At 39.1% G+C, this 22,739-nt stretch overlaps 3 protein-coding genes across 3 annotated transcripts; 1 reads left to right on the plus strand and 2 right to left on the minus strand.

Moving 5' to 3' along the window:
* Positions 1 to 1,917: 1,917 nt before the first annotated feature.
* Positions 1,918 to 5,768, minus strand: vps72a (vacuolar protein sorting 72 homolog a). Its single transcript, XM_086178260.1, has 6 exons — positions 5,505 to 5,768; positions 4,750 to 4,902; positions 4,108 to 4,228; positions 3,818 to 3,994; positions 2,990 to 3,134; positions 1,918 to 2,679 (listed from the first exon to the last, which is right to left on the minus strand). The coding sequence occupies exons 1-6, from the start codon at positions 5,619 to 5,621 to the stop codon at positions 2,292 to 2,294; spliced, it is 1,101 nt and encodes a 366-aa protein (XP_086034386.1). The 5' UTR covers positions 5,622 to 5,768; the 3' UTR covers positions 1,918 to 2,291.
* Positions 5,769 to 6,609: 841 nt separating this feature from the next.
* LOC147216172 (leucine-rich repeat and immunoglobulin-like domain-containing nogo receptor-interacting protein 1) lies at positions 6,610 to 12,086 on the minus strand. Its single transcript, XM_086178203.1, has 3 exons — positions 11,804 to 12,086; positions 9,440 to 9,517; positions 6,610 to 9,229 (listed from the first exon to the last, which is right to left on the minus strand). Exon 3 carries the CDS (start codon positions 9,198 to 9,200, stop codon positions 7,356 to 7,358), a length of 1,845 nt encoding a protein of 614 aa, XP_086034329.1. The 5' UTR covers positions 9,201 to 9,229; positions 9,440 to 9,517; positions 11,804 to 12,086; the 3' UTR covers positions 6,610 to 7,355.
* A 2,869-nt stretch (positions 12,087 to 14,955) lies between these two features.
* LOC147216173 (cathepsin K-like) lies at positions 14,956 to 22,552 on the plus strand. Its single transcript, XM_086178205.1, has 8 exons — positions 14,956 to 15,248; positions 15,574 to 15,697; positions 15,774 to 15,896; positions 19,165 to 19,317; positions 19,736 to 19,960; positions 20,173 to 20,338; positions 21,323 to 21,428; positions 21,505 to 22,552. The coding sequence occupies exons 2-8, from the start codon at positions 15,581 to 15,583 to the stop codon at positions 21,602 to 21,604; spliced, it is 990 nt and encodes a 329-aa protein (XP_086034331.1). The 5' UTR covers positions 14,956 to 15,248; positions 15,574 to 15,580; the 3' UTR covers positions 21,605 to 22,552.
* The last annotated feature ends 187 nt before the right edge of the window (positions 22,553 to 22,739 follow it).

Genomic DNA, 22,739 nt, shown 5'->3' on the forward strand with positions numbered 1-22,739 from the left:
GAGCAATAGTGCTCACTGTGACACCAGAACAATTTTCAGCTACTATCCATGGAAACAAAAAACACAACAGCTTCACATCTAGCTGAAAAATACACAAAATACTTGTAAATGATCTCCTTTTAGATGAGATGTTCTGTGGGAGAGACACTGGCAAAATGGATTTTCTCCACCACATCAGAGATTCTGTATGTGAGAATATAAATCGTGATACTAACATTTTTCATTTAGCACCTTTAGCATATTTCAATCTGCATGAGAAAAGAATCGACTGTTCACATCAATTGGAGCCCCTTCTCCAAGCAACAAACACTTGTTTTTCTGCAGTTTTTGCAAAAAAAAAAATTAAATGACCTATAAGCTGAACTGTTTCATGTCTGCTCAATATTTAGGATATATCTGAATTCAGCAAAAAGTATTAGAAGCAATCGTGCATGAGACCATGACAACACCAACTTAGTGGAAAGCCAGTCAGATGTGACATTATGGAACCAAGGCTTAAAATGCTGAACTATATGAGCTAAAAGTCCTTAAAATTGAGTGGAGATGTCCAAATAAACTCAGCAGATTAATACTGTGGTGTTACCTGTTGGAAGGCTTGAGTTTATTTGTAAAACATAATTAACTTCAGATTACTTCACAATATTGTTCCAAATATACATTTATTCAAGGTGTGCCAGCAGTTAAGTTTAGGCCGCAGTCAAATCGTGCTACCAGGCAACTGCAAAAAGCTTCACCTAAGCTAATATTCGTTGTGTGACAGCTTGTTGATGCATTTAGCTAAATCAAGCAAATCCTTCGCTCAATATATAACCAGCTTTGTGATAGCATGCTACTGCAGCAGGCTTATGCCCTTGGCTAGTATTACTATTAGCTCTGCTGTGCATGCTACCTGAATTAGCATTTACCAATGGTTTCCGAATTTAGTGTGCTCTGTGTTTGCATACTACTATAGTCAGTGATAGCTGAATTTGCATGATATTGTTATTGCCATTTTCGACAAGGAATAGCAAAACATATTTTTATCAGATATCACTTTGGCTAAGTTTTTAGAGACTGAAATCTTGGGCTGGTCTTTAATTCATCGATGGCTATGTACGTGCACTTCAACAGATGAGTTCATGTACACTGGAATAGGTTTGGTCAGTAGGTAATCTCAGGACCAAAAAAATAAAAAAAAAAGGTTTCAAGACAGATTCAGAGGAGGCTTAAATTCTGGACACCACCAGACCTCGGTTCCTTTAGTGTTATTTCACAATCTCTGCAACAATATTAAGCACAATTTTAAAAGATACAGTCATACAGCTAAACTCAAGTTACTTCCTATCTTGTTGATAATGAAATGGTTATTCATGACACCTGCACACTTCTACTCAAGTTCTTGTATACTGTTGAAGACATTATCATCATTATTAGTAGTAGTAGAACAGATGAAGTTGGGAAATGTCTAATGTGCCTTTCTTGTGCCAGCTGCTTCAAAATCCACACAAAGCTGCTGAGGTGTTTTTTGTTTTAGGTAGATTCTGGCAAATTTGTTTGTGATTACTTTTTGCCTAATTTATTCCTCTGGGTTTTGCATAATTTTACGGTGTAACCTTACTCGTTTGAAAGATATTCTCCTGTAGATCAAGAATTTCTGTACTAATGTAAGCATATTCTTACAAATTTGAAAAATGAAGAAAGAAGGCATGTGCATATTAGATTATAAAGGCTATGTGCATCGTGTCTAATTTACAAATAAGATTATTTTCATTAATTAGGTAAAAAAAAGTTAAAAAAAATGCATTTTTTGAGAATTTATATGGTAATACCAAATTTAGATTTAATTACAATTTCTAAAACCCATCTAAAGGCCAACCAGTCTGTATCCTGAAAACCCCACTTCAAACTAGACCAGATGGAAATGGCAAAATTTAGACAAGTTTTGAATATTTATTTTATTGACAAACGTGAACTCCAGAAAAAATTATGTCTTCCTCACAGTGAAATTGCTGTTTGTAAAAAAACAGATTTCTGTCTTTATCATTACTTATCCGGGTAACCTGATTTATCATTCAAGTCTTTAATCCATAAAACTTTATGCACAAGAGCAAGACTTGCAACATATTGTTTAGTATTCCGCCTCTGTTTTGGCTGTGTCAGCTCACCTGTTTTGCTGTTTGTTGTTCTATTGTAAAAAGTCAACAGTAGCACTGATGGCCTTTTTCTTTTGAATCCATCACATTTCTCTTGCAGCTTAAAGGATTTAATTAAAAAAAACACAAACTTCTCTCTATCTTTCCAAGGAAAAATGATCATGTCGCAACAGTCTGCTTGACAACCATCTTCTGACGGGTGCCTTTGGGTGTAGAAGAGTCAATTCCTGTAGCCCCTCCAGACGTGTTAGGAAATCCATGTGCGGCCACGTATTTACGGTACGCTTCTCGGATAATACGAAAGGCTCGCGTGTTCGCGTAAGGGATATCTGTAACGGGGTCTCGGTACAGAGCGGCCTTGTGGGTAACTGGACAAACCTCCTGAACAGGAATCTGCGGACTTGACTGTGCACTTTGGGGAAACGCCGTATCGAATGCTTCATCATCACTGAATGTGATGTAGGTCCGAGAACACAAGCCTCCGGCAGATTGCTGGGAAGGTGTAGTGGGATTGGCCGGAGCTGTCTGAGGAATATCCTGATCCAACCTGCAATAAAAGGAGTACCAAAAAAAAAGTTGTCATTTTACGTAACACAATTACCTGAGATAGTATTTAGGTTTGACTTTGTGATTTCTTGCAAAAGCCTCAATTTTTATCGTCACGATTTGATGTCGTGAAATAGCAGAATCCAAGTTCAAAGCTAAAAGCTGTCAAATAAAACCAACTTCAATTGGCAGTCAGACAACTGAAAGTGTAATAAAATGCATATATATTTATACACGTCAGCAGTTCAAAGACATGTGGGCTCAATCTGCATATAGCTTTAGTGGAGGCAGACGGAGGAGACAATACACACCCTTCAACATCCACATTTTCTTCTTTTAGAGCGGAGAGGGAGACGAGGGGCATCAGAACAGAGTGGTACCGGATGGTCGGTCCTTCAAAGCGTCGCTTCTTGTGGACTTGCTTCTTCTTATCTGCCTCCAGACGTTCATAGTTTTCTGCAGACAGAATATGGTCAGGAGTTTGGACGACAACAAAACAGGGTTTTTCAAATTTCCATGACGCCCTCTGTTGGGCTGGACCTTACTATACATCTAGGGCCTGAAGGGAAAATGATGTTCAATTCAACAGCAATTTCAGGAATATATAGAATTAAATTGGTTGCAGTCAACATTCTTTTTCTAATCCAATATCTTTTTACATGTACACTAAAAGGGAATCGTGTACTTTTTTGGTAGTTTGTTTTGCCTTCAATATATTCCGCCATTCATTTTTTTTTAAATCATGGGTACATTAAGTAACTCAGGAATATTTTCTCAAGGAGAACAAATGTGAATAAGTGCCCCTGCCTGTTCCCCAATTCCAGTAATTATGTAAAAATCAACATCATGTTGTCTATCAATCAGCATGTTAATTTCATATAACATTTGATGTCAAAAATTGTACTTAATTGAATTTCAGGTCAGTGGTGCTGCTTCAGGTAAGTGTTTTATATCGAACATGTGATGTCCTTACTATATGATGTCGATATTAAAAAACTATTCGTCTGAATATCTAGATATATATTCTTTTCCTCATCTTGCAGTCATGCAACAATATGTTTGAGTGTGTGAGTATTATCTCATCAGAGGATTTACGTATGTTTAGTTCTTTTTTACATGCAGCCCCGGCAGCATGATACCTAGTGATCGAATGTTGACCTCGGCCGTAACCTTTGCCTCAGCCAGCAGTTCTTCTTGGGTTAGTGGCCGGTCACGGTGGGCGCCTCGACGCCGGCGTGGGGCATCCTGCCGCTCCTGCAGGCGCAGATTGGTCTTGCGAGTGTGCTCACTTGTGGACTGTCGCACAGACTTCCGGGCTACAGAAAACCAGGCACAGGGCACAAAAATAACTTATCTGCATGTTACAATTCTGCTTAATAAAAATTTGGTGTCAAAAAAATCTGAGATGGGAGGTTGCAAATGCTCATACTCTCGCCAAAGTCTTGAAATTCCTGTGGAATTCTCCTCTTGAGCTCCACTTTGGTTTTCTCAGCCTTCTTTGTCTCCTCAGAGGGTCTTTTAGGTTTGGGCTTTGGCACCTTAATAGGTTCCTATAAATAAAAGAAAACAAGAGCAGTTTATTCTATACAGACATTCTTAATGAAAGTTACAAATGCTTACTTTTCACCTTAATGCTACTGAAAATTTCCACAGCAAAATATGACAGTGTCATGGCAAAGAGTTCTATGCTCCCCTCTGCTGTTGAGGATCAAATGAGGTAATGCTTTGTTTCTGTGCTGAGTAGATGTAATAAACGCTGTGGCAGCCGAAATGGGTTCATGTTTCTAAAGATGTGGGTGTGAATCATCAGATTCCCAGCAAAATAATATCATCCAATGCACGTGTTTGGAAATGTTATTAACACAGAAATTATAATGAGAACAGACTTGCTCAAATTAATAGCTATGAGATATGGTTCAGATATTAAAATAGTGGCATAATAACATTCCTGTTTGTGGCCTCTAAGTGATCTTGTCTCAAAAAACACAAGGAAAAAGACTAGGCATAAAAAGAATACTAACTTATTGTAACATAGAAACAAGAACTCATGTCTGATCGCTGTTGATATTACCTTGTACGCTTTAGTGACAACTCTGCCTTTCCTACGAGGAGCATCTTCTTCCTGGTCACTGTCAGGTTCATCCCCCTCATCAATGTCAAAATCGCTGTCCACCTCATCCTCTGTATCAGAATGTTCTCCATGATACTCATCATCTCCTGATTCCTAGGAAGAAATGAATTGATGGTGAGACAATATGTATGTTTTCCTTAGGAAAGAAAACTTTATGCTCTCACAGTGGAGAAACTACAGTAGCTCAACCGTGAAATGGATAATCAAGTAAGATAAACAAGATCATAAGCAGGGTAAAAGGAACAGATTACCCAATACACAATTTAGAATATGAGCAGCAGGACAAATATTGACATTTTAGATACACGTTGATTGCAAAATATACAAATAAATAGACAAAGTAAACAGGTTGGCCCCGGGGCAGACCCAGGACACGCTGGAGGGACTATGCCTCTGGGCTGGGCTAGGAACGCCTCGGGACCCCCTTTGAAGAGATGGACCAAGTGGCCGGGGAGAGGGAAGTCTGGGCCTCTCTGCATCGGCTGCTAGCCCCGCGACCGGATGGATGGATGAAAACAAATTGTTTCATAAAAAAAGAAAAATAAAAGCTAAATATGTACGTGCAATTTGTGTCTTAATGATCATAATCATTTATAAATATTACACGACAGAAATCTGATCAATCGGCACTTTCCCTGATATCGCTGGAGCAGACGAGCTGAGAGTGAACGCTACCTTTGGATTAAATTACTTACATCGTTGAAGCCTCCATAAGTTGTTTTGTAGAACTCATCCTCTTCTTCCGCATCCAACAACTTAGACATGCGGTTCCCCGCAGTCTTTCGAGGTTCGCGATGAACGGCCAAACTCATATTTGGAGCTAAAACAATACCTATCGAAAAGCTATCTGATATGCCAGCAACGGAAAGCTACAATAACCAACAGTTATTTATCGGTTACTCTGAAACTAACCCTCTATAAATTACTTACCCGGAATTGATATTTATGTGACGCAGGAAGTGATTTTAAACATCCACGTTTGCTCTGTATTCTATCTTTACTCTATCTGCTAAAATTTGCCATTTTTAGACAACAATGCCTAGCTGGTAACTAGCCACAGCGTCTCACTGTTTCACATCCGGGTAAACGTGTTGTACTTCCGGTTCAAAGTGAGGTTCAAAATAAGACTCGTTGCTGTGTCGGAATAAATTAAAGGATCCTTTCCTCATGCCGCCTGCAGGACGTTATTGAATTGTTTCACTTTCTCAGTTGTTCCTTTATATTTCTTTTATGGTTGCACAGCATGAATCGGATGATATTCCTTGTGCGGATTGGGACAATCAAAACTGATTCTTTTTGTCTTGCGAAAAAAGGACGTAAAGATTCATGATACAAAGGAATCGTTTCATTGCCAGAGCCTGAAATCAGTTTAAGATTCCCTGCCATCCACAGACAATTGAGATAGGAATTAAATCCTTTGTAGTTGTCATGTATCTTTTTATCTTTAACTGTAACTGATTAAACATAATTTTATAGATATCCCCAATTTAATAATTTTAGGGAAATAAAACGATGCTACTCTCAGGAGCGGAGCCTAAGACCCTCTCTAATTAAATGTTATTTATTATCTTTACCAATTAATCTGTAGTTTACTGAATAGTTTTTCCCTTTTAAACCTCAATACACAGTGAAACCATTTGTAAATGTATTCTAGCCTATGAATTACGTTTTACTAAGTATAGAAAATGGTGCCTTGGTTATGCAGCAGGCCAGTGCACAGGTTTTTACATTCACAAGATAAACACAAAAGGTACAATTTCATGCAAATTGTAGTCTGACAAATTTCAAACCCTTCAAATATAAAAATGACACATGCAAAATCATTTTATTTTGAATTTCATCCATTGTGCCGTGTGAGAAATGAAAAAAATATGTATATAAATTCAATGAAAAATGAGAATGTCATTAAATACAATCAAAAATAAAAAGAAGAAAAAGACTTATCATACTACACAGACATGACAGGGTAGATACAAATATGTTAACCTTAAGATAAGATCAAAATTCTTGATTTTACACACTGCAGGTTTCTAACATAGAACTGTTTTCATGAAGTGTATGCTACTTCCTTTGTTAAACAAAGCGACCATCAAAAAAAAGCTATAGAGGGAAAGGATTTATGTTTAAAGCCTTGTAACATGTTTTTCATTTCTCTGTGTGTTCCTACTCTAACATCGATGGAACAATGATCAATAAATTCCATCATTCATACCTCTGCGCCCTGCATGCAGCGTGGTTATCAAAATACTGCCCAGTTTGGCTGATTCACATGCAATGCTTTTTCATCAGACATACATGAAATATAAATTGGCCACTGATTTCTATGTAATAAAATATCATGATTATATCACGACTATAATGACTTGTGACTGGCTCCAGCTTCGTCCTCTTTTACGCAATGTTCTCTCCTGTTAACATGCTGATCGATTTTTATTGAATAAAAACCCATAAAAACTGAATGGTAAAAAAAACATTAATTCTTTTCAGGCAGAAATGATCAAAAGCTAGTTTGACATTTTGGCAGCTGTACCAAAAAAAAAGAAAACCTATATCAGTTTCATGGTGAACCTGCTGGTCTCCATAAAATTGCCTTTGCCTCCATTATTGCCGGACACAGCGCTTCGGGGCACATATGCTATTGTTGCTGTGTGTTTGATTTGTCCCTTGCTCTTGCTCCAGAGGAACATGAAAATGAAACATATGCTCACAGAGCTGAAAAATGAAAGAGACCCAATGGATGCCGCAATCAGCAACGTCTTTACATCAAACGGGGGCTCCTGGGGACTGTTTGTATCAGGAGAAGCGGACGGAAAGGCAAACCAACTTTTAAGACGAAAGGGGCTTCTGGATGCCGGTGATGGGGATGACGATTGAAAGCCTCGTACATGGAGGCTGACAGGCAAGCTGTCATTTCCAGCTGCATTGGATGCCAAACAGAGATAAGTGCCACTGTCTTGAGGCTGTGCGTAGCGGACCTCCAGTGAGCCATTACCAAGCGCACGTATTCTCCCAAAGGGCGATAATGGTCTCAGCTGTGGGTTAAACCAGGTGACAGATGGCACAGGGTCACCTTCGCTGATGCAGTAAAACACAACTGTGTGTCCCTGATCTACTCTCACTTGTTGAGGTTTCGGATTCAGAATACGAGGCGGCTGGCACGCGAGCAACCCCGGAAGCTCAGACTCAACAAAATCTAGAATGCTCCAGCCTCTCAACTGGACAGAAGTGGAACACGTAGGCGGGTATCCGCCAAAGTCCAAGTAGGCGCGTCTTCGCACAACCCACAATAAACGACAATCGCATGCAAGTGGGTTGCTGTCAAGTCCCAGACTCTCTATCGTGTCCATCGAGTGAAAAGCACCCATCTCAAGCGTGGTAAGACAATTCTTAGACACATTCAGCAATTTCAAACGTGCCAAGCCCCTGAATGCCCCGAGCTCAATACGAAGCAATGACCCTCCGACTAGGTAGAATTCTTGGAGCCTCAGCAAGTTAACAAGCATGTTCCCGTGAATGTAGGTGATCGGGTTAAAAGACAGGTCAAGGTGGATAAGATACACAAGGTGGTTTAAAGTGACGTAGGGGACAGCACTTAGGTTACAGTTTCTGATGGCAAGGGAAGTAAGATTTAATCCAAAGAGACTGTTTCCTGACAGGGTCTCCAGCCAAGGGCAGTTGGATATGAAGAGCTCCTTTAAATGCCGCAGATGTTGGAAGGAGTAGCTTGGTAGTGTGCTGGGACCGACCCGTGGCAGATGAAGGCTTCTCAGCTCACTGAGCTGTGTGAACGCCTCTGTAGGGACAGCCGTGAGATTGCAGGCATCAAGGTGCAGCTCCTGCAGGCTGCTCAGGCCGCTAAACGCTTGATTAGAGATGAAAACAAAATCATTCTCTGCCGCTTTTATCACCTGCAGGGCAGCTAAGTCACGAAAAGTGAAATCTAGGAAAACAAGGATCTGGTTTTCACTTATATCGAGCAATTGCAGCTTTGTCAAGCCAGCGAACGCTCCTTCCGGGATAATCTTGAGGTGATTGCGGGCAAGTTGCAGAGTTAGCAGGCTTTGCAAGCCGAGAAAAGCGCTGTCTTCGATTATCACTAGACGGTTGTTGCTTAAATCCAGGTGCAAAAGCGGATTTACAGTTTTGAACTGCTCGTGCAACACAGTCCTTATCCTATTGTGGCTTAGATTTAGTAGTTTGGCATTTTGTGGGAGATCATTGGGCACTGTCATAAGTTGGCCATAAGAACAATTGACCTCAGACAGCAGTTTGCTGCAGAGGCAGGGGGGAGGGCACGGCAGGTGGCTCTCAGATGTTGAGGCCAGCCCTAATGCAAACAGGTAGAAAGTTCCCCAGCACAGCTTTTGATGAACCACAACCCCCACAATCATCTGGCGGCCTGCCTGCTGGAGAGGGACAGCTGGGGAAAAAATGTGAAAAGGTTGAAAAAATTATTTAAAAGATAGTTTAATCCTATTAGAAATGGCAAAAACTGACACTATATATTAACATAATTACCATAGATTAATGTATTTTTTGTAATCTTTCATTCTTATGATGCTATATGTGTCTTGAAAGTAATAGTCTTTTTCTGCAACTATGCACTGAACTAATTGGCATAATTACTTACCACTTAAATAACAAGAAGTAGCTTTTCATAACCAGACAGCTGCTGACTGGGAACACTGAAGATTACCTTCAATAAACACTGGAAAAAAAAAAACAACAGCAGTGAAACAGAAATCAGAATGATCTTTGGCAGAGAAAATGCAGTTTAGACTAACAATGTTTCAGCGTTATCAGTATTGTGAGCCTTGCAGAGGCACCGGTCTCATCCATTTATTCGATCACATTGACCGCGATCTTCACACACATTATTCTCTTCCAGACAGTTATCCGGTTTCTTTACACCTGAGCCAGCACCCCTGCAAAGACTATGGGACACAGCAGAAGTCAAGTAAAGAAAGGGCTATTATTTGTCATAAGTCATCAGAGAACTAGCGCCGCTGCCATTTCCTGCACAGAAAGTGAGAGAAAGTTTTACTTTGAGGCAGCAAGACACTCATATTGGTATCCCAATAGTTTCAAAAAGAGTAGTCAGAGGTTGTATGAGTCAGGCAAAGTCATGTGTGTGTGTGTGTGTTATATTGATCCAGACCTCTGAGTTCAACCAGCTCATTATTTTGTGTTCACATGGCTTGTGGGAATTCACTTAAAGTTTCCTTAACATCTCAGACCTTATTTGAGATGGTACACCACATTTACCATATACCACTGGTGTAACATTTGTATTATACGACAAAGTGCGAACCCCTTTTTGGTAAACATTCACTTTATGGGGCCAAAAATCCTCAATAACAGCAATGTCACAATTGTTAAAAAATATGTATGTAAAATCATTGTCTGTCAGGTTTATCTCTCACAGTGTTCCTGTATTTGTGAGGAAAGGAATCAGCTCTCAGTGTATTCCTGACTGTTTTAAAGCATTAAATGAATATAGTTCCTTGTGATTATTTAAAACATGCGGATGGAATGCAATAATCGAACCCGTCAATTTCATTTCACAGCTGATCTATTTCTTGTTAATTTGTTAAAAAAAACTATACACCTAACTGTGTTTAAAACTTGCAATTTAAAGTATGAATCTATATGAATGGGATCTTTCCATTGATATGATCAGTATCAGTATCAATGTAGTGTGACTGATAATGTCAGAGAAAAAAAATAACAGCATGAATGACAGTTGAGCACAATTTCCTGATTCAAACTCAGGTTCAGGTAACGCAAGGATCCAGTGCAGCAGGTACTCGTCTTTATTCCACAACAAAACTCAAACATCTAACTGTAGTATAGGTAGAAAAACAGTTTTTGCCTGGAGGGGAAAGATAACGGGGCTGCCTTGAATTTTCTGGAAAAGCAAGTTTTAATGAGAAAGGCAAGATTTAAAATCTGATTTTCTGTTAATCCAAACTGACAGTGATGCAAACTCATCTTGCTAATTCTTTGTGCAAAGAACGTAGGACTCATTCAGTGGTGGGATGATGATGACGATAATGGGATCAGTACGTTCAGTAATAATGATTCCCAAATTCTACTTGAGCTATTCCAGTCAACCAGTAGGTGGTGACATGGGCAAAAAAAGCATTATTATCGCACTATTATTGCCAATGAAGTTTCCAGTATCCAACTAAACTCTGCATGAATGCAAGTTGATGAAAAACACCTTTTACACGACAGTTTATTCTCATCATGTGAACATGCAAATAGGAGTCGAAGGTGGCGGCAACATACAGGTGAAAAAATGGACTTGCCAAGTCTCGCTGTGTGAACCCCCGCAGAAGGATATACATGCATACACACACACACACACACACATATACACAGTCATAAATGACACCTTCAAAATATGATGCCACCCGTCTTTTTGGCAGCTTTAATCATGCAAAAAGATGTAATTCCAGAAGGCGCGTGAAATGGACAGAAGACGGACAAGACTCTGATGGGTATTTTGTGATTAATTCAAGACATTCCTCTTCGTCCTGCAGAGAGTAGCCATTGCATCCAAAACTTTTAATTTCAGCAAAACAGCTCTACTTCAAGTCAGATGAGACAAATTATTTTGTCACGTTTAAAAGCCTCGCTCTAATCACAACTTTAGCGAACCTGCCTGAGCGAGGCAGGAAGAAATCAGCCCTCTGATTCTCAGGGGATGTTTTTCAGAAGGTTGTGTTGTCTTATCACCTCTGGATATTGAGTGGGGAAAACAGCACAGTCTGATTGCCGACATTTCCCCCGAGCGGAAGCTGATTTCTCCCGACTTCCCCGGAGAACGTGCACGACAAGGAGTGAAAATAGTGTGCAAAGGTGAAGTTGCAGTAATTTTCTGTGGCTTGACAGTTTTGAGAGCCCACACACAATGGTAGTTATTACACCTAACACAAGAAAACAATCATTCTGAAGGGGGAAATGAAAGAAATGAAATATTACAACTCACCATCTCTTCATTTTGGAGGGTTAATCACAACATTCACTCCATTTTCACACTTTTGCAGGGAGGAAAATAGAAGTGCACGTATACACATGCCTCCCTATCTCAGATTGTCTGGATGTAATGCAAGCAGGAGGGGTGTGAAAATGCCGCGCGGCGTTCTGTCGCTGCATCTCAAAAGCAAACAGCAAATAAGTTAGCGCAAAAGACACATAAAAGAACAAGAATACTTCATTCTGAGAGGTTCAACTTGGTGCAGCTTGCTTGTCCTGTTGCCTAGCTGTCCTCATGGCAACAACAACATGCGGGTGCTCTGCGCATGCTGGGGGGATTATATGCACAGCTCGTGGACGCCATCCAACGCTGAATGACAGGAGGCAGACACAGGTCAGCCAAATGCAGAGATTTAGGAGCAACACCAGATGGGAATGAACTGAAGCAGTGGCACTTGGAAATGAAGGAATGTTTTCCATCTTCCAGCTTGTCGGAGCCCAATTCAACCTGAGGAAATGTTCTGGGGACAGGTGATAAAGATAATAGGTGGGGTAAGGGATGCACCGAGGTGTAGAAAAATAAATATCCCCAAATTACAGAACCCACTTTTCTATTAATATCTATCTTGTAAATGATCTTTTTTTCAAGGATTATGTGTGTTCAGATTTTTATCCTATTTATTGATAAAAAACAAAATTCATTCATTCATTCTCTACACCACTTACCCTGCACTCAGTCATAATTGCTTTTTTTCAAGGATATGTGCGTTCAGATTTTTATCCTATTTATTGATAAAAAACAACATTCATTCATTCATTCTCTACACCACTTATCCTGCACTCAGGGTCCGGGGGGGCTTCTGGAGCCCATCCCACCGATCATCGGGCAAGAGGCGGGGTTCACCCTGGAGTGGTTGCCAGTTGATCACAGGGACACACAACTATAAGCTCCCTCCAGCTAACCCCATGCATGTTTTTGGACTGTCGGAGAAAACTGGAGAACCCAAAGAAACTCCACACAGAAAGGCCCCCTTTTGCAATGGAACAAGGGACCATTTTTGCTGTAAGGCTTTTGTGGGTATCCACCGCGTTACTGTGCCGCCCTAAAACCAAAATGTTTCGTTTGAATTGAAATCTGAGGCGGAGGAGAGACCGTTATAAAATCACAAGTGCGTGGATGCCTGGTTGTTTCATATTCATCAGGAGGGGGACGGATAAATATTGAATTGGGTGCGAGAGGGCACGTCGGTGCGGGGATTTCGGTTGACAAAGCAAGATGAGATTCTGAAATGTCATTTTACATTTCAGTTGAAAGTCATATCATGTCTCTGCTATTCAGATTTATTTAAAAAAAGATGTCTCATCTATGACCACACTTGTGAGTCAGTTCAAAAAAGCATTACAAAAATGGAAATTAACTTGCGGGTCAAAAAAATCCAGGATTCCCACTGACTGCATTGAAATGCTGCTTACCAACTCCAGTGGATTTAGGCCACACCGTCAACTTCATGTCTCATGTCTGTTGCCCGGAGCAGAGACTCTGACCTTTAGACAGAAAAATGTTTTTACCACCATGCCACATTTCCAAAAGATTTGGCCAACTGACTCATGTAGCTGCATGGCTCAGTAGATTATGTTATCTGGGCAGAGAACACTTGCTTTATATATCAAATTCCTATTGCGAAGTATTCTTGATTGGCCGATTCCGAAAGAGTGTTATGTGCTGGGATATATATTTCGATATTCTTTAAACCAGTTATAAATCATGTGCAAAATGTAAAGCTTTTATTATCAAATGCAGACGTGTTACACTGCTACGCTGCCACATTAAGTGCAATATCAGTCCAATTATCATTCATTAATTCATCTTGCGGGCATGAATTCAAAACCCTCAATTGAAGTAGTTCGTTGTCTGAGTCAAATCTGCTGTTTCTCCTTTCAACTGCAGGATTTGTGCTGCATGTTGACACAATAGAAGTGTGATCACCACAGAAGAAGAGCCTTTGCTGATTTAGCAACTTGCCATCTGGTCCCTGGGGGAAGCTGCGTTCATCAGCGAATATGCGTCCAAGGCCGGATTCGGGAAAAGAAAAAAGGAAAATGATAAAAAAATAAATAAATAAAAATCAGTGCTGAAAGCCAATTAGATTCTAGGCCAAATCTAACATCCACATTGCATAACATCCTTCTGCTTTATTGTCGTTCCCCGCTGTGCCAACAGCTGTTGGAAACGCTGAGTTTGGATCCCAGCACCGTGGAAAGCCACATACTCAGGGAGGAAAATCTATTATGACGTCTTTACATCGACTTGGTCAATTATTGCGAGAGTATCAGTGTGACCGAGAACAGGTGAAAGCCGGAGTAACTAAAAATGTCAGAATTTAAACATTTTGAATGATTTTTAATCTTCTGTTGTACAGGACTGTCTCAGAAAATTGGAATATTGTGATAAAGTTCTTTATCTTCTGTAATACAATTTAAAAAAAAAAAAAAACTTTTTCATGATATTCTAATATTTTGAGATAGGATTTTTGAGTTTTCTTAAAAATATAAGCCATAATCAGAAATATTAAAATAATAAAAGGCTTGCAATATTTCAGTTAATTTGCAATGAATCCAGAATGCATGACATTTCTGTTTTTGTAATTGCATTACAGAAGATAAAGAACTTTATCACAATATTCTAATTTTCTGAGACAGTCCTGTATTATCATTGTTTTTCTATTTCTCCCTTCGCAAGTCTTGTTTTCTTAAAATTAAATATGAATATACAAAGCCCTTCAAGTAAAATCTTCTATCTCGTGCCTTTCTAAAAATTAATTTAATCAGGAATTCACCATTTCCCAAGAGTTCCACCCTAATTTGCTTAAACCTTCTTCATAGAAAATGGCTTTTGTTTTTCATTTTTATTTATTTGTCCGCATTTGTGGGATGAAACATATGTGAATATAAAAAGATGCACAATTTAAAATAAAAATCCGACACCCTGGAAAACAGCAGTAGCTGTGATCTGGAATATGTTTGCTGTCTTTTCTTGGATCCCGAGCTGCTGTCCCTTGTTATCATGTTTTGACAGCACAGTAATAGCAGGAAAAGTAGAATCTTGATCAAACCCTGTTTTGTCAGCTCATGCGTTATTAATCATCCCTAATACATCTCCTGATGCCGCTTTGCTTGGTTTGAGGTTGATCCTCAGATCCCACACAAAGGAGTTTCATGTCGAAGCATGAAACTTGTTCCATGAAACTTTTGTTATCCACGTGTGTGATGATTTTGGACCCTTCTAACTGGCTGTAAATCAGATTCACATGACCAGACGGACAGACGGACGGACAGCAGATCCTCAGGAAAACAAGAGCAGGAGAGAGAAGAGCGCTTTTGGAGGAAAGCTATTCTTTCCCTTTCAGCCTCTCTCCCATACCAGGATTAAATAACTACAGCTTTTACGCTAAAAGAAGGTAAAAACATATGATTTCCTCTTCTTTTCAGCAATGAGTTCATGTGGTCTGTCTGACATTGTAAGCGGAGATCCAAGGGTTCATATTATGAATATGCAGGGATTTGCAGGGAAAGCTGCTCAGATTACACAGATTATAATTTGGTTTGAACTTCCTTTTCATTACTTTTCAACACCTTGCTGAGAGGCTGAATATCTATCAGGAGAAAAGCAGATCGAAGAATCTATACATTATCAAAAAGTCTAACGAATCAAATAATCAGTCGTTCAATTGAATTTATCAGTTCAAAACTGAATATTTCTTGCTTTTTTTTTCTCCTCGGCAGGACAAACATGTTCACAGCATTGCTATTGCTTGTGGCCGTCCTGCTCTGCAACTCTTCATCATATGTCCTGAGTAAAGTGTGGGAGGAGTGGAAAATCAAACATGGCAAAGTGTATGATAATCAGGTGAGACAGTGAAAACCACTGATATACACACACACACATACACACACACACACATACACGCAGATTTGTGTTGCAGACGGAGATGGACTCCAGGAGGATCGTGTGGGAAGAAAATGTCAAACTGGTATTGAGACACAACATGGAGGCCTCAGGGGGAAAACACAACTTCACGCTCGGACTGAACCACCTGGCCGATATGGTAGGTCCTTCTAGTCTTTCAAGAAATGATTCTGAAAGAGGCACCGCAGATCATAAATCAATTAATTGACAGACTCCTGATCGAGACCTGATTGAAGAACATTTTCTTTCATGACAAATTAATAATAACAAATTCATGTAAATCGTCATTAGATGTAGTCCAGGGTTACCGGAGAAGTTTTTGTTTGTTGATCAATCAATAATGGCAAATTATTTGATCCTAAAATAAATCAATGAAACCTTATACTGACCTATCAAATTTAAGACTCCAGATACTCAAGACACAATATCCTGAAGCATTGCTTCATTTAGAAAAAAGAAAAAAATCAAAACAATAAATTAAAAAGTACAGATATATCCTGGTTTACTCAAGTCCACATGAAATCCTTTGGAATGAATGAAAGGGTGGAAAAATAAAGAAAGTAACTTCATCTGTTGAGCTAATCGTTTGACCCGATTGTGGCCACTAGTCAATAATACCACTCTGTTGTTCTTCTTTGGACAGAAGACAACCTTACTAGACCTCTTTCCAAAAATTTGTGAAAGCTGACAACAACACAGAGGCCTTAAAGGAACACATTTTTCCATTTCCATGCACAAACTTTTTTTTTTTATGATTATATCCATGCAGAGATTTTTCAAACGGGTAACTGTATTGCATATATTTAACATCATAATAATAGTGAGTGGCTTTAAAAGAGGAAAATGAGCTGCAAAGAGAAATGCAAACATGTGTCTGAGCGACCTCAAGTGGACAAACACTGCACTGACCTCAATCCCTCCCAATCACCAATGTACTTGACATCATAACCGGGAAGTCTTTCACACTCTGTGACCTTTTACTGGTGCAAGATGCTCGCCTCTGTCCAGCACAGTTAATCTATTAAACCCAGTCCCTGTGGGCTTAATTCAAACCCGAACCTATAGAGCATCTCCAAATCACCATTTATATAAGGTGATTAATTTAATCCCGTATAGGCTGAGCTAATCTCAGCGGTAACGGCTGTTATATAAATTCAGCAGATCTACATTAAGTTTGATTTCTTACTGTGTCGGTAAACAATGCAGAGGAAGATTACTGTGGATACGTTTTATTTTTGACAACATGCATCTCATTTGGAAGTCTTTCGTCAAGCGTTCAAAGAAACACTGACTTGTGAAGAGAACAAATGACTTGTAAATGCTGAAATAACCTAATTATACAACAACATCAGCAGTGAAGCACTGAATATTAAATTGATGTAAACAGAAAAGCCTGTTTTGTAGGCGATTAACAATTTGGCTTAAAATGCAGACAAAGCAAGGTACACAAAAGACTTTAAGCCCTGGGGGGAAATGACTTAAATTTTGGATCATGTTTTGATCTGATTTTAGATTAGATTAGATTACTCGAGATTAGATTGGATAATTCAATGACCACAAAACCAGGCTGGCGCAACTTGCTTTTACTACAGTAAATTGAATTAAGCGGGTACTAAAATAGAACAATGCAATGATATAACTCGCCAAACAACAATCGTCCCCGAAGCCACTGTAGCATGTGTAAGAAAGCAGATTATTCAAAATTGTTTTTGTTGTCTTGGCCGCTGGAGAGCAGCTGTTTAAATTAACGGGGTGGGGGGGTTGCTTGCTTTTTCCACTTCATCGTCTTAGACAGATTCAATTTGTAGTCAATTGTTTTTAAACGCTGTGCCTGCAGGCTTTGGAGATTCACTGGGATAGTTTGGCTTTCCTGAGAGAAAACCTGAAGAAATTGTGAATTTTGTGAGGCTTTTATTGTTGCCTTAGCAATCAGATATAAGGGCTGTTGGTTTCCTAGGATTGTGAGGGATTGTGATTTTGCAGCTGCAACAAGCCGTCCTTCTCTTTCTGTTAAGAGTTTCTAAATTGGAAAGAAATGCGGAGGACTTGTGGATGTTTTTATGAAAGAAATGCTGGCAAACAAAATAATAATTTTGCATGTGTCTCCCAAAGTCACCGAATAGAATAATGAAATTAAATAAAAAAAAAGATTGTACGTACTTTATATTTTCTTAAGTGCAATATATGACAAGTGCAATATAACTCAGCATGTTTACAAAAGCTTCTGTTTACTAGAGCATTTATGATGGCACCAGTCGCACATCTCACTTTATTGTTTTGCTTTTTATTCATTATCATATTGTGTAGCATATTGTTGGATTTTTCCATCTTCTTTTGTTTTCGTTCCTGCAGCATTCTTATTTTGTTGTGTCTCTAAAATTCAATGACAATAAAGCTGTTCTATCCTATTCTACAATGAGCTGACAGAATAGACAAGTAAAGGTGCTCTGAGGAACTCGGTCAACCGCTTGGCTCGGATCCCATAATATGGTTATGCTTTTATTGTTACAATAAAGCACTGACTGTCAAACATCATCTAACTCTAATGTGGTGTCATGGATTTTACCGTCTATGTTCAACATGGATTACTCTCTCTTTAAAAAATATTGTTGTCAGTCCAAAATGTGAGACGTTCATATTAAATCTTTCATTTCATTGAACGTACTATAATATAATATAATATAATAATATAATGTAATATATTTTTCTTACCAACAAAGGTCAAATGAGTGATTCTCTATCAAAGTTCTACATGCATACATATTTAAGAAACAAATATTGAACTTTTGTGTGCAACACACACTTGGCGAGGGCAAAAACTGCAGCTACAGGTGCACTACCATCCCTGACCTATTGGCCACATGACAAAAAAAAAATAAAATTCAATACACACAAAAGTGCCAGAGGCAACATTCACATCAACATGTGTTACTGATATTCAAGGCACTTTCTACAATAAACCAGCTCTGGTGATAGAATGACTTTTACGACCGACGTCATCTGTAAAGCAGTCCTGTACAGACTCAGTGATGGAGTCATGATCTTACGAGGAATTTTGAGACATGGTTTAGCTATACTTGTGAGAAAATGATGTCTTTTCACACAAATATTATTTCATTGATTGTTTCTTTTCAGTGTTTGCACAATGTCAATTGTTATTCAGTTGACTGCATTCAAAACTGCTGTAAAATATAACGCACCAATTCACAAACAAATCAGCAAGATTTCAGCTAAAGCTCATACTGACGGATGAGCCTGACAATGTGAGGTAAAGGCAACTGAAAATCTTGAGAAGGTTCGGTTTAGAGAAGCAATCTGCTTTCAAAATGGACCACAATCTCAGTGACAAGACGGCTTGATTCTTATGCCCTTATGATTTCTTCTTTAACTCACTAATTTCTCCTCAGACAGCCAAGGAAGTCAATTTGAGGCTGAATGGCTTGAAGGTGGATGTCCCAGATCATTTTATAAATCTCACTTTTGAAGAAACAATGGTTTCATCTTTGCCTCGGAGTGTGGACTGGAGAACCAAAGGCCTGGTCAGTCCCGTCCAGAACCAGGTGAGCTCTGCTTTCAGGTTTTCCAAAGGAAATTATTATTTTGGCTGGCGGGCCACATTTCTTTTTTAATTTTTTATGCATGGGACAACTAGGTAGCATGTAAACTGAACAAAATGAAAAATTTAATTGAAATTTTGGGCATTTTATTTCAGCATTAATATCATTAATGATCATATAAATGTACTGACATTATTTTGTATGTAATCATCCATACAAAATTAAACAAAAGGACAAAAAAAGGAGTTTCTAAATTCAACATTAATTGAAGATGCTTATTAAGATATGCAAAGAAAATATTCAGACGGGCCGGATAAAAAAAAAAAAAAGCAAAACAGGCCAGATGTGGCTCGCAGGCCGTAATATGATATAATAATAATAAATAAAATCTGGTCGGATTCATCTTTGGTTCTCTCTCCAGGGGTTATGTGGGTCATGTTGGGCATTCAGTGCTTTGGGGGCCCTCGAAGGCCAGATGAAAAAGCAAACAGGAACCCTGGTGCCACTGAGCCCGCAGAACCTGGTGGACTGTAGCCTGGTAGACGGAAACCACGGCTGCAGAGGAGGATACATTTCCAAATCCTTCAGCTACGTCATACGAAACCGAGGCGTGGATTCGGAGAGCTTTTATCCGTACGAACGAAAGGTCCGTTTTACGTTTTCCCCACTTCTAAAAGCCTCTTCCATGTGAGAAAAGAAGATCTGACTAGAGCTGATGGGTGTTGAGTTTTAAAATATTAATATCAGATTCACAGAGAATTCATGCAGTGCGACTGCATGAAATATTAAAAGCATTAACATGTGCATATTCACCAGTTTCAAGGGAAACCTAGATGTCAATGTGATTTCCTATTGCAGAATGGAAAATGCCGCTACTCCGTGAAGGGGAGGGCAGGCTCTTGCACCTCGTTCCGCGTCCTTCCACGCGGAAACGAAGGTACACTGCAGGTTGTCTTGGCAACAGTGGGACCAGTGGCTGTGGCGGTGAACGCCATGCTGCCATCTTTCCACCTCTACAGAGGAGGTGAGGCCAAAGGCTCATGATAATTCATGTTTTATGCATACCGCTGGGAGGGAGACGTGAAATCCTGGCTTTTGTTCAGTGACACCTGAGACAAAAATAGAACTGACTCTCCTTAGCCAGACATTTTCTCACATTTTCCACGTCACGTCATGACGCACACACACGCACACACACACACACACATATACATATATATATATGGGTTTATCTTCTGCTGTGATTAATTCTGCTGGATTTTTCTTATTTGCTTGAGCTTCTTTCCACTGCAAAAACTGAAACCTTGCCAGGTGTATTTATTTGCTTTTGTGACAAAAAAATAGCTCATAGTAATTCATGGCTCTCTCAAAATCTACATTGTAAAACTACCTGAAAAGTAACCCCATGGCAGATCCAAAATCATTCTAGAGCCTTTCTAGTTGGGGGCACTGACAAATGAGCAAATCCCTGCCTGTATATTATTACAGTCAGGCCCTATTAGTATTATTTATTCCTTTTAAATCAATATGAAGAGGATCTCTTCCCAAAAGAGGCCTGAGAACAAGATATTTTCGGATCAGCAAGAGGAACAAGACAGCAAGCTGATAAATACTTAAAAAAACCTGGATGAATGACCACATTCATTTTAATGGAAAAACAGGCTAATCAGAAATAGCAAATATTCTTGTAAACAAACTAAATATCTGTGTTTTGACGGGCTCCTCTGCAAGTGAAACAGCCAGTACTTGTTTGTAACTCAGTTGCATTTCCAGGCAAGCTGATGTTTCAATTTCTTGTATATCAGATATGAGTGCGATAGCTTTTAACATTTGAGATGCTAACATTGCTTTAGTATTAAACCATTTTAAAGTCACATCATAATTGCTTTCGCAGAATATTGTCAAATGCATTTATGCAAAAATGAGTTAATACACCCCATCACTGAATTAAAAGTCATTCTGCAGGCTACAGCAAGGTCACATTAACACTTGATTTCCTTATTTTGAGGTCTATACAATGTGCCCAACTGCAACCCAAAGGCAATAAATCATGCGGTTCTGGTGGTGGGTTATGGAACAGATAGAGGAGAGGACTTCTGGCTGGTGAAGAACAGGTAAGTTTGACTTTTTTTTTTAGCAGGACTTCAGCCGTGAAAGAAATGTATGGCTGATATCTCTTTGTGATTCCAGCTGGGGGACAGCGTGGGGGGAGCAGGGCTTCATTCGAATCGCCAGGAACAAGAACAATCTGTGCGGAATCGCCAGCTTAGCCGTCTACCCGGTCCTGTGACGCCAGTCACCTGACTCGTCTGAATTGAAGTTATTCAATATCATACCAAATATTAGAGGTTTATTTCCGTTGTATATTTTGCAGACACTTTTCCAAGTGCTGCAATACAATAACAAATACATGGCAATCAACTATATTGACGGACTTTTAAAAAGTTCACCCTTTTGGTCTCATTTCATTTAATATGACATCCTACCAAGCTGTCATCTCATCTTGAGAGTGGCAAAATTATGAAAATGTTAATCCTGAAATGTTCGCAAAACCTTGGGTTATGTTTGGGCATTTGCTTTTTTATGCTCAGGAATCCAAAATGTTGCAATCCTGCAAAAAGAAAATTGATAATTGTTTCTTTTTTAAAGCTACAAATGTCATTTTCACTGTGCTCTGATATGACATCCTACCGAACCCAGTGACGTTCCCAACATCCTGTACTTACTGAAGACCTCAAGGACACCAACAATGTTCTGAGGACTCATCTTTATCGAACGGCTTTTCCTTTTGACGATTGTAATCCTTGTTGTCACAGTTGTTTGTCCTTTGGATCATTTTATTGCATTATTTATTCAACCCTGTGCCACTATATCACTATATTTTGTAAGGGCATATCTTTTAAAAATAACCAGTGCCCTTCAATTTTCATCACTTCTTGTTTTTACATTTACAAGAGATTTTGTCATTTTTGATAACAAAGGCCTGCATTACTTTAAGTGTTTTGATGATCTCACCACCTTCAGCATGCTAAAAGTGTCCTTTTACCAGATGAAATGGTTATCATAAATACAGCTGCTGAGAAAAAAAAAACATATATGTGCGTCTCAAATCTGACATAAATGCATCTCAAATAAAAAACACAATTTCATCAAAATAAATAAGTATCAGTACATATTGTTCCTGCGAGAGCCTTGAAAATGTCAAAAGGGATAATAGATATAAAGGTTTTTCCAGTTTTAAATGTGTATAAAACAATGGGGTCATTCGTCACTATCCGACTCACACATTTCAGTCTTTTGAACCTTGAAAAGTTTGAACTGTTACTCTAATGCGAAATTAAGAATGGAAAAAGATCAGTTTACCCGAATGATCAGCTGAGAGCTGTAGCAGCGTCTTGATGCAGCAGGATCAGCAGGATATCCAG

Source organism: Fistularia commersonii, chromosome 30 (genome assembly GCF_037954325.1).
Source record: "Fistularia commersonii isolate RoL2024-O1a breed Wild chromosome 30, RoL_Fcom_v1.0, whole genome shotgun sequence".
NCBI lineage: Eukaryota > Metazoa > Chordata > Actinopteri > Syngnathiformes > Fistulariidae > Fistularia > Fistularia commersonii.

What these genes read in the sequence shown, in the direction of transcription:
- LOC147216173 (XM_086178205.1), top strand. Translation starts at nt 15,581, where the DNA reads ATGTTCACAGCATTGCTATTGCTTGTGGCCGTCCTGCTCTGCAACTCT. An exon ending in TTTATCCGTACGAACGAAAG is followed by an intron (nt 19,961 to 20,172) that starts GTCCGTTTTACG and finishes TTCCTATTGCAG; the next exon opens with AATGGAAAATGCCGCTACTC. An exon ending in TTCTGGCTGGTGAAGAACAG is followed by an intron (nt 21,429 to 21,504) that starts GTAAGTTTGACT and finishes TTGTGATTCCAG; the next exon opens with CTGGGGGACAGCGTGGGGGG.
- LOC147216172 (XM_086178203.1), bottom strand. Translation starts at nt 9,200, where the DNA reads ATGATTGTGGGGGTTGTGGTTCATCAAAAGCTGTGCTGGGGAACTTTC.
- vps72a (XM_086178260.1), bottom strand. Translation starts at nt 5,621, where the DNA reads ATGAGTTTGGCCGTTCATCGCGAACCTCGAAAGACTGCGGGGAACCGC. An exon ending in TTGTCACTAAAGCGTACAAG is followed by an intron (nt 4,229 to 4,749) that starts GTAATATCAACA and finishes TTTTATTTATAG; the next exon opens with GAACCTATTAAGGTGCCAAA. An exon ending in ATTTCAAGACTTTGGCGAGA is followed by an intron (nt 3,995 to 4,107) that starts GTATGAGCATTT and finishes GGTTTTCTGTAG; the next exon opens with CCCGGAAGTCTGTGCGACAG.